This window comes from Ophidiomyces ophidiicola (genome assembly GCF_022830035.1).
Source record: "Ophidiomyces ophidiicola strain CBS 122913 chromosome Unknown scaffold_7, whole genome shotgun sequence".
NCBI lineage: Eukaryota > Fungi > Ascomycota > Eurotiomycetes > Onygenales > Onygenaceae > Ophidiomyces > Ophidiomyces ophidiicola.
Genome location: NW_026054647.1, coordinates 312,261 through 327,455, shown reverse-complemented (window position 1 = coordinate 327,455; position 15,195 = coordinate 312,261). Strand labels below are relative to the sequence as shown.

General features: G+C 45.9%; 7 protein-coding genes across 7 annotated transcripts; 3 read left to right on the top strand and 4 right to left on the bottom strand.

Annotated features, from left to right (window-relative positions):
- Positions 1–109: 109 nt before the first annotated feature.
- Positions 110–2,811, top strand: LOZ57_002517 (uncharacterized protein; the record flags this gene model as incomplete). Its single annotated transcript, XM_049251586.1, has 2 exons — positions 110–114; positions 384–2,811. The coding sequence occupies 2 exons, from the start codon at positions 110–112 to the stop codon at positions 2,809–2,811; spliced, it is 2,433 nt and encodes an 810-aa protein (XP_049109391.1).
- Positions 2,812–3,336: 525 nt separating this feature from the next.
- LOZ57_002516 (uncharacterized protein) lies at positions 3,337–4,507 on the top strand (the record flags this gene model as incomplete). Its single annotated transcript, XM_049251585.1, has 2 exons — positions 3,337–3,535; positions 3,603–4,507. The coding sequence occupies 2 exons, from the start codon at positions 3,337–3,339 to the stop codon at positions 4,505–4,507; spliced, it is 1,104 nt and encodes a 367-aa protein (XP_049109390.1).
- A 797-nt stretch (positions 4,508–5,304) lies between these two features.
- On the bottom strand, positions 5,305–6,640 carry LOZ57_002515 (uncharacterized protein; the record flags this gene model as incomplete). The annotated part of the gene is made up of 6 exons (XM_049251584.1): positions 5,305–5,377; positions 5,446–5,518; positions 5,574–6,107; positions 6,160–6,265; positions 6,331–6,372; positions 6,452–6,640. 6 exons carry the CDS (start codon positions 6,638–6,640, stop codon positions 5,305–5,307), a joined length of 1,017 nt encoding a protein of 338 aa, XP_049109389.1.
- Positions 6,641–7,029: 389 nt separating this feature from the next.
- LOZ57_002514 (uncharacterized protein) lies at positions 7,030–8,101 on the bottom strand (the record flags this gene model as incomplete). The annotated part of the gene is made up of 2 exons (XM_049251583.1): positions 7,030–8,016; positions 8,075–8,101. 2 exons carry the CDS (start codon positions 8,099–8,101, stop codon positions 7,030–7,032), a joined length of 1,014 nt encoding a protein of 337 aa, XP_049109388.1.
- Positions 8,102–8,839: 738 nt separating this feature from the next.
- LOZ57_002513 (uncharacterized protein) lies at positions 8,840–9,816 on the bottom strand (the record flags this gene model as incomplete). The annotated part of the gene is made up of 3 exons (XM_049251582.1): positions 8,840–8,941; positions 9,016–9,648; positions 9,721–9,816. 3 exons carry the CDS (start codon positions 9,814–9,816, stop codon positions 8,840–8,842), a joined length of 831 nt encoding a protein of 276 aa, XP_049109387.1.
- An 874-nt stretch (positions 9,817–10,690) lies between these two features.
- LOZ57_002512 (uncharacterized protein) lies at positions 10,691–11,717 on the top strand (the record flags this gene model as incomplete). The annotated part of the gene is made up of 3 exons (XM_049251581.1): positions 10,691–10,704; positions 10,771–10,930; positions 11,013–11,717. 3 exons carry the CDS (start codon positions 10,691–10,693, stop codon positions 11,715–11,717), a joined length of 879 nt encoding a protein of 292 aa, XP_049109386.1.
- A 399-nt stretch (positions 11,718–12,116) lies between these two features.
- Positions 12,117–14,372, bottom strand: LOZ57_002511 (uncharacterized protein; the record flags this gene model as incomplete). Its single annotated transcript, XM_049251580.1, has 7 exons — positions 12,117–13,130; positions 13,180–13,260; positions 13,315–13,437; positions 13,489–13,844; positions 13,933–14,031; positions 14,091–14,203; positions 14,260–14,372. The coding sequence occupies 7 exons, from the start codon at positions 14,370–14,372 to the stop codon at positions 12,117–12,119; spliced, it is 1,899 nt and encodes a 632-aa protein (XP_049109385.1).
- Positions 14,373–15,195: the final 823 nt, after the last annotated feature.

Below are 15,195 nucleotides of genomic sequence, written 5' to 3'. Positions count from 1 at the left end.
TTGACTTGAGGCGATTCTTTTACCTTGAGCTCAAAGATAAAGCTCAAATTCGCGGTTGTAGCTTTTGTATATTCACTGTGTACTCCGTACGGAGTATTCCGTAGTTGACATGGGGTACGGGGACCATAGACCCACTTGATGACAAAGCAAGTCTTAGTTAAACTACAATACCTTCCACTACCATGATGCTTGAAACAAAGAACTTCTCTCCTTTTGCAACTGGGGCTCCTCTCATAAACCTATTATTTACGAAGTAATACCCTGTGTTTTCGCCTAACCGCTCGCGGAGGCCCCGATTCCTCTCCCTCTTCCGATGGGTTTTTCCGCGCACTCGACAAAAGGTACGGGCAAGGTATCTTGATTTTCAGCTCGATATACTATAGTATTCACTCGCGTATATATCGAGCGCTCCGCGAACTGCCACCTCAGAGGCGTCTTAAATTCACCCCCAGGCACCAGGCAAGTCATCGACGAGCAACTGAACAACTGTGTGACTGGCCTCTATATGCTCGAAGAAAAAAGAGCGTTGGGAATAATGCCGCCGCGCTACGGGCGAGTGATTTGGATTTTTTCTCGAAAATGGAACCCAGAGGAGATGTTTCTGGCTGGGGCGTGAATGCTAATGAGGATGACCGTGAGAAAGGTTCCCGACGACGGAAGGTCTATGGCTACCTCAAAGCCGCAAATGAACTTCGTCAATCTTATTCTGCTCAGTGGGCTCAGAAGACGCAGATTGGACAAATCAATCGTGACATGCAAAACAACCTATCAGATTACGAGGTTTCAAGTTCTGGACATGAGGAGATGATATTATTTCCGAGTTATGGGAGGAGACATCTGAAAATTCAAAGTACAAAGCACAAACAATATGACTATGATTTGGAAGACTCTGTTGATGACGAGAAGATGGACAGGCCTCCGCCCCAAGGAATGGAGTATTGGGAAAGCATCTGGCACAGATACGAAAATGATAATGCAATTGTTGATATCGATGTTCGAGGCTGGATATATTTCCCCCAGAGAGGTCAAATGACGCGCAAGAATAGACTTCTTATAACACTTGCAAGAAAAATTAGCGGTATACCAGCTCCTATCCAACCATCTTCGGTCGATGATAATTCAACCGGCCAAGAAAATGGTTCACTGGAGAAACAAGCAGATTTAATTACCAGAAAACAAGCCGAATTTGAGGAGCCCAAGATGATGACACAGTTGAGTCAAGAAGAAATAGCTACTGCCAACGCGCAGTTAATGGACCGCCTTCGGCCGTTCCTTACCAGTCCAGCAGTTGGTGTACCTGCCACAATTTTCTTTTTCAATGATATAAAAAGTCAATCGAGGACTGTTATAACTAATGAAGGCGGCCATTTTGCCATTCGGGCTTCCCTAGACTTCATTCCCACCCAAATCCGAGTGCTCGCGTCCGAACATTTGTCCGCCACGGAGGAGGTAAAAGTTATTGAACCTAATGGAGTAAGCTTGATCAGTGACATTGATGACACAATAAAACATTCTGCAATTGTTAGCGGTGCCAAAGAGATGTTTCGGAATACCTTCGTAAGGAATTTAGCGGACCTATCTATCCTTGGTGTTAAAGAGTGGTATTCGCAGATGGCGGATCTGGGTGTTGGGATACATTATGTGTCAAATTCTCCGTGGCAACTATACTCGCTTCTCAAAAACTATTTCACGCTGACTGGTCTACCCCCTGGCTCAATGCACTTAAAGCAATATTCTGGAATGCTTCAAGGCATATTCGAACCTACGGCGGATCGAAAGCGGCCCACCCTAGAACGAATTATCCAAGACTTCCCCGACCGGCAGTTCATTCTCGTAGGAGATAGTGGAGAAGTTGATCTAGAAATCTACACCGAGCTTGTCATTGCCAACCCCGGCAGAATCCTTGGTATATTTATCCGTGACGTGACAACTCTTACTACGAGTAACTTCTTCGATAAATCTATATCACGTCTTGAAAAAGCGTCATCCCGAAATATGAGCTCCAATATTCCCGAAAATCTTTTAGACGTCGCGGAGCGACGGCCTCCGCTTCCACCAAGAAAACCACTCCAACAAGATGACGTTGCCGAGGGGATTTTAATTGGCGATTTAATTGATTTAGAAGAACAAGAAACGAGAAAATCTGTCTTTCACGATTCTACCAAAGCACCGCCTATTAATAAGTCTGAGCCTCCACCCCCACCATCTAAACCAACGAAACTTCGTGGCGAATTCATTGCTACCAGTTCAAAAAGTAACAACCCCGTACCTATTATCAGAAAAAAGCCTGTTCCGCCCCCACCAGCGAAGCCGCGGGCTTTGTCATTGGGTAAAACAACACCTTCCACCGAAACAACAACCGTACCATTTTTCGCCCATTCTCATCCAACCAGTCCATGTCCGTCCACCACCAGGTTGCTTCCGCCGGTCCCTCCACCACGAAGGGGTGCAGCAAGTAGTTTACCTAAAGCGCTGCCTGTGTCTACCTACCCATCATCGTCAGTACTAAGCTACTCTGAGATGTTACGTCCCTCGCCAAATCATCACGAAAATCCCCCCTCCTTGCCGGCACTAATTAGTGAGCCCCAGATTCAGACTCGATCTGAGTCTTCACTGGCAAATTCCCCGATACAACTACCTAGTAAACGTGAAGAGGCGTGGCAGCGTCGATGGGCTCGAGCAAGAGAAATTCTTGTCCCTCGCGGGGTTGCATTACATAGCTGGAGAGTTGGTGAAGATGTTAGAGAGATCTGTATTCGTCTCGTGAAACAAGCCCACCATGACCTAAAACAACAAGGCACAGGACGGTAAAGAGTGCCGCAAACCAAGGACCTTTCCCTACTCCATGAGTCTTGGCTTCGCCTATTAAACGGCCACATTGAGGTGCATATATATATATATATATTCTATGTCCCCTCTATCAGTATCATCTGTTCATGCCGCTCTTATTTGAAGACGAGTATCCGCACAGATAGATATATTCTATAATATGTGTTTCGATATGTACTACAGCTAAATACACGCATATAGAAAATAGGATACCCATAACTAGTTCCGCAAATAGTTTCGTAAATCCAATCACGGTATCTTACAAAAATGCAGCCTCTACAGATAGAAACCTACGAAAGCACCTCCGACAGCATTTTAAAACTGTCAGGATGTTGATAGTACGGAGCACTCCGTACCTACTATGTATTTAGATGTGTGGCGCGCATTCAGCGATCGGCTTTTAGATATTCCGCGGCCGTGAACCCAACGTCATCGTCGCTGCCTAAACGAATCATTGAGGATTGAATATAAAGAAGATGTGACAATACCGTTGGAGCTAGTAGCAACATGGCTTCTACTGGCGCTTCTTCCGGAACTTCCAGGCCTGGTTTGGCATTGGATCATGTTCTCTCACTTGCTGCTTCATGTCTCAACAAAGATGCACCTAACTTGAAAACGGCGCCAGAGGTAATCGCGTTGGTGGGCCATGCATGTATGACTGCGGTAGGCTTCAGATTGATCGGGTTGGGTGAGGAGCAAAAAATTGGTACTAGCTCCATCTTTACACCAGACATGTCTTTTATATATCGCTAATTTGGTATACTGTGTCTTAGAACCGGCCTCCAAGTTACCCAAGGAGTGGAATGCAACGACAACATATTCGTTTAAGTACGCTCACGAGCAATCATCAATGCACTATCTTCTCAAGATTATTCAACTTGGCAATAACGCCGTAATATCTGCCCTTGCGCTCGGTGACGACAAGGCCTCGTCTTTTGATGTTCCCGCTCGCGATTATATTTCACTTTCTGCTCTGCCACTGTCTCCAAGCCCAGATCTCGCGGCTGCCTTGCAGTTTATTTTCATATCCAGCAACCGCCTGAATGATCTTATTTCATTATTCCGAATAAACGTTATCCAAAGGCTCGCTCCAGGCCTCCAAAAAGAAGGCTATGAAGATAGCTTTCAGAGCGCCAGCGAATCGCGAGATCGAGAGGCAGCCCGGCCACGAACCCCACCACGTGACCGGGATGACCCCCGCCACCCCGCCGAGGTTTATCCGCTGCGAGACCCACTTGCCGCTCCGCCCCGCCGTCCTGTTCCCGCCGGAGACTTTCCTCCCCCAGGCTTTGAAGATGAGTACGAAATCAATGCACCACCTCGTTGGTTGCACGCTGGTCCTCCTTACAGTGGAGAGCGACCACTAAATATCGGCGAGAGAGATTTATACCCCCCAGGACTTAGCCCACATGATCCACTGCGGCCACATTTTGGGCCGCCTAGGGGCGGCGGCGGTATGCATCCTACCTTTGACGATCCAATGTTTGGTGGGAATGGAGGCCAAGCCGGCTCGTTTGATCCACAAGTCCCTCCTGGAGCACGATACGATCCCGTAGGACCCAGCGATGGACGTCCGTTTGGGCGCGGACTTAGAAGACCTATGCCTGGTCGGGGCAACCCCCCAACGGGAAATGGTTTTGGGGGCTTTGGAGGGGGTTTTGGTGGAGGTATAATTTAACCATTATTTGAGTCTAGGATTGATCGCGGCATTGGAACAATCGCCTTTGTTCTCTTGGTTTGCATAATAGGTGAATTTGTATATGGTAACCCAGCATCGTAGGAGTTGTGATACTTAAATTTTATCTTGTGTAGTATTTACCTTATGATTTGATATGTCAAGGTTCCACGCAATACATAGCTTCCCTTGGACTGGTATAATGCAATAAAATGTACGGAGTAATGCAGATAACATCTATATGACCCTTTGGTTAATCTCCCTCGCGAGTACCTAGTCCTAAATTGACAGGGGATCAATGTTATTAGAAACAACATCAACAGTAAAATATGGCTAACCTGATGTATTAAAATTAGGGAATTTAGGCCAGGCATCCTCAAACCATTGGGGTTGGCATCGATGGATGTGCTACTTAACATATGCCTGTTTCGCATCTAGTTACTCAGCAGAATCATGTAATGTATGATAATGAACCATGTTCAAAAGTTCGTTCTCGAAGGGCTCTTTCTTTATCACAATAGTATGTATTTAGGGACCTAACATGTTGTTCAAGCAAGTCAGGTTTATCATATCTGACATTTCGGGCATCTCTAATATTTTAAATTTTCTGCGCTATGGGGGTTTAGTTCCGCTACCTTCCCTATCCTTCGCAAAGCCCATATGAGAGTTTACCTCCAATGAAAGTGGGCCGATGTGGTGCGAACGAAAGGAATGAGAATCGTGAGAACTTGTAATTTCTCGACGGCATCATAAAAGGAATTAGGATAGGAATAGAAACAAAATTGCTTTCTGTTACTGAATCAGAGGAAGTAATCAGGAGTACGTCGAGACACCATAGGTTCCCCAGCTCGCGGACAAGGGTCGAATTGGAGGCTGGATCAAGACACAATTAGCACAAAGGTCGGCGTTGGCAGAGGGAGACATAAGAGGATTTCACATACAAAGTATATTTTAGGTGTTCGTCAATTTCCATAATCGCTGCCTGGTTGCCACACCTATAGCAGTAGTTGGGAGCTGAGAAAAAATATTAGCAAGGCTCAATGTGATAAAGGGAAAATCGTGAAATTACCAGAGAAAATGGTCACCACATTCCTATCTTGAGACCAGTTATAGCCCTCCATAACTAACTGATGTGCCCTCGCAACAAGGGTCAGTCCATTATTATGGTTAAAAGCCTCTGAAATATCCTGGCCGAAGGTATAACCAGCACCCCGAGGCGAGATACCCCAGCCACATCTATCGTCAGGGTCGCTCCATAGCAAATCGCACATCGGCCCTTCATGTGGGACCTCCTGTATACGGTCTAATGAACGTATGTTGTCAAGTGTGTCAATGGACGGACTGAGCCCACCATGCAGACAGAAAATCTGATTGTCGATCAGGGCAGTAAGAGGGAGGAAATCGAAGAGATCTGTGAAGTACTTCCAAACATTCGCATTGCCGTACTTCCGCAAACACTCATCATAAAATCCGTATACCTGAGTTATCTGACGAGACTCGTGGTTTCCACGGAGGATCGTGATTCGTTGAGGGTAGCGAATTTTAAGAGCAACAAGAAGGGTAACTGTTTCAACAGAATAGTATCCGCGATCGACGTAGTCGCCTTCGCCGAATTAGCGAATGGTTCAGCGCCTAAAGCATTGAAGCCGGCTTACCCATAAAGAGATAATTCGTGTCAGGGTTGGGGCCACCAATTCGAAAGAGCTCCATGAGGTCGTGAAATTGACCGTGAATGTCTCCGCATACTGTAACAGGGCATTTCTAAAGAAAGAAAGAAAAGGAAATCAACATGGCCTGCTGTAGTACTCAGCATACAAAATACGTACCACGGGCTGAACATTTGACTCGGCTTGTAAAACCTCCCGAGCCTAAAGAAAAGTAAATGAGCTCGATATGCATGTAATACATAGGGAATAACGCGCATTCGTAGCGCGTAAAAAATCATACCCTTTCACAAAGCCTTTGTACGTCGCTTTCCGCCAGCTGCTTACAACCCATTAGGTTCGTAATCCATCCGTCGAGGGTCGGTATAGACTCGGGATCGCTGGTTAAAGAAAGGTGATGGGGTTCAGGTGTGCGGCCGGAGTCGATATCCATTTTGCCCTCCATTTGAGGATAGAATGAAGGGTCCGACATGAATGAAAGGGAGATGAGGGGGGGGAACGCAAGCGCACGTGGATTAAGCAGGTGTTCAGCAGGTCGCCAGGGAAACAGATAAAACTAGTAATAACAGAGAAATGGGTATCACAAGGGCAAAGAACTTCAAGGTGATAGAGAGAACAGGCAATTATAGATTGTGGCGTGGAGGTGAAAGGGGTTGTTGTTCACGGCTGCTGAAGCTGGTGGGAGGGGAGTTGGCGTCGAACTATTTCCTCCCAGTGCACTGCCAAGCCGCGATGAGGTCCGCGCCACACTGCCCACCAGCCACGGCTGTGATTAGGTCAGCTGCCAAGGCCGCTGTGCGTTACAACCAGCACTCAGGAGTACAGCTGCTACGGAGTAGATCGCCAATGACAGAGTTTTCTCTATTTGCTCTCGACTGCTGCTTCTACTACCTGGCCTTCCCCTTTCTCGCCCTGGACTGCCTTCGAACTCGAACTCGAACCTTCTTCCTTGCTCCGCCCGTCCTCTACCGAGTATGACCTCACCTTTGAACTCCCGTCCGGGACGAAAAATCTCTGGTCCACCCGTCCCAATAAATACAAGTACACGACAATCGCCTCGAGACTAAAATTGAAAATATAAAAGCAAACTTTGTGGTGGTACCAAGCTGGGTGCGAGAGAGGTCGAGGCGGCATAGCTGCTATGCCTAGTCGAAATCCAGCTCCCAGCGTAAGGAGAACTGACGCTGCACCTACAATGACACCTTTCGCACCCCAGCTACCCGCTCCAAACGACTCACCTGGCTGTGGCTGACCAGGTCGAGGCGTTAGGAAAAGGAAGACCAGTATTGGGAGCGGTAAGAACGAAATGAATGTCGTGTAGCTCCCGCCATAGAGCTGCAGGTTGCGGTCTATGCGGCGAGTGTTGGCGTTGAGGGTATAAAAACTCTGGACGGTTGCGACAATGACCATAATAAGCGTGATTCCAATAAGAATGTATAGCGCTTTGAAAAGATAGGAACCTCCCCGGGACCAGCCAAGCCGTGGCCAGCTCGCGCGGAGCATACGTTGAGCATAGAGTAAGTTGAGAATAAACAAGAGTATAACACCTGCCGCAACAAGTACCTGTGCAGCAATCGCAAGGCGGAAATTTGTTGTATGTGTGGCCCATGCGATTCGTAAAACATTCGCAACTGTGCGCGCCACGCAGAAACCAAAGGTAACGGCAGATGGGATAAATTTATGGCCCCGAGAGAGATTTAATCTGAAAAGCCGCATATGACTGACAGCAGCCACGAGGAATATTGCCACAAAAACAGAGCATATTGGAACGTCGACGGAAACGGTCGGTATGCCCCCCAAACCGGCTGATTGCGGCAAATACGGTGGACCACCCGCCGTAACTAAGGCCTATATTTGCAAAATAGACGTCAGATACATAAACTAAGGGCATGAATGTACATCGTACCTGAGATGCCGGTGGGGGCCCCTGCATTGGTATCACAAATAGACCACGACAAGGGACGCAACACAATTTGATTCGTAGGTTCGAGGAAATATAAGGGAATGCGCTTTTAGTACGGAGCACAAGGTGTGATTGTCGCCGATACTGTACTAGGGAATAGGGGTGGTAATTACTGGTACCTAATAAAGAGTAGATGGATCGGGTAAATAGGATGGGAAGTGCGCACGCTGGGTATTGAACAAAATAAATAGCTTCGCTGAAATAGTAGTATAGGTAGGTTTAGGTGTAAACCGCGTGATTACAAAGTACTCTTATTGCAGCTAGGCCATGTATGTGGAAGTTCCGAAAACCATGTTATGCTTCTCGCATAATCTTAATACGGGCGAAAACAAAATGCATATGACGTTGCAGTCTTGCAGATGCCTTGCAGAACACTGAGCACTGGCCGTTCTTCCATATTATTGCCCCTGACCCGTGAATCAAGCCCCCGAAGTGGGACAAAGCTTAACAGATGCCGACTTCCGGCCGCTATGGGTGATGACATAATCACCAACTCTGAAGCCCAGATATCAAATCACTAAGTGCTTGATGGGCGGTAAGCTCATCAGCTGGAAACTAATCCAAGGCTGAAACATCTTTTTCCATGCATATCGGAATCACGGGGTGATCTGTCTGTCTGTAGACCGGTCTTCCCTTGGTTCAATAAAATAAGTAATATTGAGCAGCCGAAAAGCATCCAAGTTAAAGAAGTTGAGCCTTTCACAAAATCTACTTTTCAAACGCAACATTATATCCACCAGTTTTCTCATCTTGCACAAATTTAAAGTTATCTGTCGATAGACCAAATGGCTTCAGAATGCCATTACCCAGCTAAAGCACATGTTAGCCCCTGGACAAGCATGAATTGAAAAAAGAGCACAGTGGATCATTGGCATTGTCCTTACTTCTTTCAACTTCCCCATCATGTCTCCAATTTCTTTTTCTCTCGCGGCATTGATCTTCGAGGGTAATTCTGCGAGCGACTTGAGAACAGCCAGTTCATCTTTTCGAGGTAATGTCTTCAGCTGAATTAACTTGTTGTAGTCCTCCTGGGCCCCTTGTAAATTTACCCATCCGCCAACTTCCAACCTTCCCCGAGCTCTTCTCATCAGCGCCTTTGCTCGAATTCGCTTCACATCTTCTTTCTTTTTATCATGTTCTTTCAACTGTTTTAGCTGCTCTGCTTCCCCTTCATCACCATTTTCATCAAGTTCTATGACGCCATCTGCGAGACCTACCCTTTGAGCCGCGCGAGAACCGTTTCCCTGTTCCAACGCAGAGGCAACAGGAGAAAGGGAAGGAAGGACTCGATCCAAACATTCAATGCTGGCAGTTGCAGCATCTATAGCAAGCTTCCAATCTTCAAGTTTCAAGTGGCATGCGGCAATGTTGCTCCGCAGTACTGCGATTTCGTAGTCGAGATAGCTGGGGCAAAACGCTAAGGCACGATCGTAGGTTGATATAGCCTCCGAGTAAGACGCGGATAAGAAAAGTTTATTTGCTTCAGATTTATGAGTATTGGATTGTGTGAGGAGAGCCTGTGTGAAAATAAAAGTCCATCATATTAGTGGCAGACCCCGCAAGAATGAAGACAGTAGTCAGAAACATACAGCTTCTTCATTGGGAGGAAAATGCGCATCATGAAAAACATCACTTTCATCATCACTGCTCTCATGGTTTTGACTGTACTCGGCTGTGCTCGACATATTTCTATGGAACACAGATGAGCTGGTATGGTTGCAATAGGACTTGCTGTGACGGATTTGCTTGATAAGTTAGTCTGGCCAGTTCCTAATCTTCAAAGTTTCCGACTAACTAGTTAACTACCTGTGGTTAATTAGTTAACTTAGTAACTAGGTAACTTTAGTGGGGCAAGTTATCATACTAAGCCCAATATAGTCTAGTGCATCTGAAAAGTCTTGGCGTTACGCGCGCCGGAGCTTAGTAACCAGCCTGCGCGCTGTGTAATCAGCTGTGTAATTACTAAGCTCTCTAATTACTAAGCTACCAGCCTGCCTGCGCGTGTACTGTTTTGGCATAGTAATTCTACAGCCTGCCAATCACCGTACGGGGGCCCCATATAACACGAACTCTAACTCATGCCGCCAAGCTGGCTGATAACCGAGTTATACTGAATGGGTTTGTTAGGGGAGGCGCCGTGATAACCGGGTTATCAGGGCTTGGCAAGTTATAACTTCGTAACGCGGGTCGGTGATAACTAGTTACCTCATCCCCTCAGACGCGTGCTGCTAAGGTTCTTTAGCGCGAATTTAGTGTTTTGAACTAACCCATTCTGGTAATTCTGCCAGTTCAACGGATGTTGAAGAGAAGTCTCAATTCAGCCTAGTGTATCTTGGCATAGCCCCACCCTAGTTAGTAGGTAGGAGACGACTCTTCAACATACGGTGAAGGTCTGAGGTTATGAGGCAAGATAACTAGCTGCCTAGCTATAGTTAATACGGAGTACACGTTAGCTTAACCCCCGATTAATATACCCCTAGTAGGGAGTACTCCGCTCGTAGTGAGAAGGTTGTGCTGTCGTCTTTCACTTCTAAACCGTTTTTGCCTTCTGCCGACGAAATGGATGCTCAGAAGTGAGAATCCCTTAAACTACTATGTCCAAATTTAGCTACTCTCCCACTAAATGCTGCTCACTCAAGCTTTCCCCCTGTCCGGGCATGCTTATTCGATATGGATGGCCTGTTGATCGACTCTGAAGACCTATATACACGATGTGTAAATGAGGTCCTACGCGAATATGAAAAACCATTGCTTCCTTGGTCGATAAAGGCCCAACTTCAGGGAAGGCCAGCACCAGAGGTATGCACAAATGACTATTGCTAGCACGCCGCTATGACAACAACCCCACTGCAACAACTAACTTCCCTTGTCTTTTCCACAGGCCAGCGAAATTTTTTTCTCCTGGGCTCAACTCCCCATTTCTAATGCTGAATATCTCACGAAGCTCTCTGCTTTCCAAGCCCAATACTTCCCTACCACCCAACCCCTTCCTGGCGCACTCAGCCTCGTCAGATCCCTTGCCACGACTGCAACTACAACGTCTCCCGTTCACATTGCCCTCGCAACATCTTCCCAAGCCAAAAATTATACCCTCAAAACGTCTCACCTTAATGAGCTCTTCTCTCTCTTCCCTTCATCAAGGATTGTTATTGGAGATGATCCCAGAATTGGTGCTGGAAGGGGGAAACCAAGGCCAGACATCTATCTTCTAGCGCTAGAAATTATTAACCAGGAGATCAGGGCTAGTGGGAATCAGGAGCCGGAAATCAAGCCAGAGGAATGCCTTGTTTTCGAGGATAGCGTCCCTGGAGTTGAAGCGGGGAGAAGAGCGGGAATGAGGGTCGTTTGGTGCCCCCATGAAGGTTTACTAAATGAGTACAGAGGAAGAGAACAAGAGGTGCTAGCAGGTGTGACAGGCGAACATAAAGAACTTGATTCTCAAAACGATGGCGCCTCTCACCTAGTCGAATCATGGAGGGTTGGCGCTGGCAAGCCTGGTACAATTGGTGATGGATGGGGCCAATTACTACAGAGCTTGGAAGCCTTTCCATATGAAACTTATGACATCAATCTTCAAGCTACGTAAGTATCCTTCACTTTCTAAGTCAGGAACCGGGGTCAGGTAATATAGTATCATTTCTTGATGATTATCCAATGCCCAAATAAGCATGTTAGATAGCTGTTTATCAAAATAGAAAAAGCATCTAGAAGAATTAAATGAAATGTTGAATCGTCATCATTATGTCGTAAATATTCATCAGTCATAATTCGTAACAGCATGCCGCATAAAAGTACAAGGAAGAACAATAACGCCCGCTAACAGCATATTGTGAGAAATATCTAGCAAATTTGAATCAATTTCAAGCTTGTAGTGGATAAAAATAAATAAATAAAAAGATAGAAGTTCATATCCAAGACTTCACTGCGGGATGTGGAAGCCATATCTTCATCACGGAGCCCAGTTGCTGGAGCTGAAAACGTCTTATTAGGTAGAAGGTTCCGGTGTGTTTTCATGGGAGCGCTTATCCATAGGGCCATGCCGGAATGACTCATTAGAGGGCTGCTGAGCGCCGGAGTTTGCCTCAATAGGGTTGATACTGAAGTTGTGCAAGGTATTCACGTCTGAAAAGTTTTGAAGTGGATAGCATGGTGTTTGAAAGGCTGGGTGTTGCTGAAATGCAGAATTGATGGAGGGTCCAGGGGTGAAGTTGTCAAGTAATTTACCCTCCAGATGCTGGGGGTATTGAAAATAAGGCTGATTGACTGGTTGCGCAATATTTAGAATGTGGTTACCTGCGGTCGGAAATTGTGAAGATTTAAACTGAGATGAAGGCGAAGATATATCCGCTATTTGATCCGTTATCGGATACCATGGAGTTTGAATTCCATGAGATTGAGGCCCCCTCATATAGCCATTCAATGCGCTGTTCATTGGTGCGAAAAATTGATTGGCAGTGGGGCTTGATGTCTGTGATGGTCCTGAAATGGGTGTTCCAAGGCCATGAAAATTATGGGACGTCATGGTTTTAGCCAAGTCAATCACAGAGCTATCTTCCCGAGAAAAATTGATAGGGTGCCTCGCGTATTCCAGGGCTGGAAAATAGTGAGAGGAAGTATTTGAGTGCAAAAGTTCAGTGCCAAGAGTTTGCACGTATCCAACAGTATTGCTATTCAGAGTTGGTGTGGCCTGTAAAGCAAAAAGATTTGAGTGATGGGCACTGTTAAGGGAATTAAATGGCATCGAGCATGGAGTCTCGCACGACGGACGTATTTTAACAGCTTCTCGAGTCTGGGTTTTTAACCCCGATTTTCGCTTGCGTTTACCCGTCGATGGTGCTGCTGGGTCGGACTTTATCGTTGGCGAATCTGATTTTTTTTGCCTTTTTTTCTCTTCCAGGGGAACTCTACCGCTCTCCTTTTCTTCCTTCTCCAATGCATCCTTTCCTGCCTTAATCACTACCCCCTTCTTAGCATTGAGACCTTTATTCTGTTCAACGCGCTGCATAAAATTAGCTTCTTCCTCAAGTGGGCATAGATAAATACCTTACATTTTCTTGATAATTCGGATCATCAATGAAATTCAAAAAGAACGGGACATCCAACAGTCTCTTGCAAATTGTCTTGCGTTCCTAGATAAGATATCAGGTTTCAATGCTCAAAGTTACTGGCATGGTTCCTCTTACCCTCAAAATCTGAAGAATTATTGATATTCTTTCAGCAAAAGTTCCGATATTATCTGGTTTGCTATCTTTCAATTCCCACGACTGGCGCAGGGGGCCATTCTGGTGTCGTTCGATACACGCGGCCTAATTATCGTTAGAATTTGTCTAGAACAACGTACTGTCAATTCTCCTTACTAGGATATTCCAGCACGCAATCTCAACACGTTGAAAACAATATCGCCGTTCTCTCCAGGGCCTAAGCATGCCGTCGTTATCTTTAGAATTTGAGAGATCGTACATAGACATCATTAGATCTCTAACAATAGCCTCTCGTTCAATCTGGGTCTGTGGAATGGTGGCATCAATAAGGGCATTGGGCCACTTTTGCGGCGCGAATGAATTTGCTTCAGCAGCAGATGTAAAGGTTAACACAATTTTTTCATCGGCATCTAGAGCACCAACACCCGCCGGTAGCCCCTGTATCACGGCATTGTGCCCCGCTCTTGTGGGTGTGATTTGTAGTTTCAATTCTTCATCATCGGTATTTGCCACTGTAAACGGCGGTACGGAGGCACGAGATACCATTAGCTTTCTCCCAAACCACACTGTTGAGAGAAGTGATGGCCCAAACAGGCTTACCTTGAAAGCATTCCTTGAATCCTTGAAACGGCGGTTCTAGAAAGATATTCGAGCTTATACCGCGTTGGTTACTGCCACAGTAGTTTGCGTGGTGACCAGCTGATACGGAAAATATGTCAGTATACCAAAGAAGCGGAAGCGGGAAGTCCAATATATACTTTGAAAAAAGTCATAGCTTTCTCGGGAATCGACTAGGGTATCACACGCAGTTTCAAAGTACGAGCTAGGTTCTGGCTCTGAAAGATCGTTCGGAGAGAGTTCAGAATGGTTGCTAGAACATAAAATTAGAACCTATTCACGCCAATAAGAGTACAAGGTACGAGCCACCTTATGATCCCCTGTTGACTAATGTCATTTAAGGAACAAAGATTCTTATCTAACAAGATAGGCAGTGCTCCTGAAGATGGGCCTGCAACCATATGAATTGAATTTTGGGCCATTTCAGCACAGCAGAAATGTAGGAGTGCCCAGAGTTAGTCTGCACAATATTGGAGGGAGAATGTGACAGTAACGGGTAGTGCTAGGGGTGGTAATATGAAATATTGCAGAAAATATGCAGTGATTTGGCCGTTGCTGAGGTATTCTGGTGAGTGTCGTTGATAGAATAGAGACAAGGTGGAAGAGTATTCTACTGCTGTTGAGCAGATGCCAAAAAGACGCAACAGTGACGTGAATTCTAGTTGACGCGCTTGAATCACTATACCAAAAAGTAAAGCCAACGGTAACCACAGGGCATAGAGATATTCACAAAGTAAACAGTGGGATAGTAGGAAAAGAAGGAAGGTGTTCTATAGATGATATTGCAGAAGTGATATTAGTTGAGGGCCATGGGGAATAGGGGGTTAAAGCTGTTGCGTCACCTTAAATGCACAATCAGAACATTCACAAAGAGCGCATCCTTGTGATGTGCATAGAATTGACGGCAGTATATGGGTGGTAATGTCTTGGTTGTAGAAATTGTTGTAAGCAGTAAATGTCGGTGATGTTGGCCAGATCGGTGATTGAAGAGAAGAGGAGAGTGTTGTAAAAAGGCGGGAGAACCTGGTCAAGTTATATACAACTTTCCGTGATTGAAGTTCGCTTATCAATTAACTTGAAATCCAATTCACTTGCAGTTGACAAGCAAAGTGACGCTGTTCATGCAGTACTGTGGGATAACAATACTGAAATCATTCGCTTTGCGCTAGTATCAACGACATAAACACCGATATGCTACTAACTGCCTCGAAGAGGAGGTTTCTAAAGCCTCGCGAAGAATGCCAC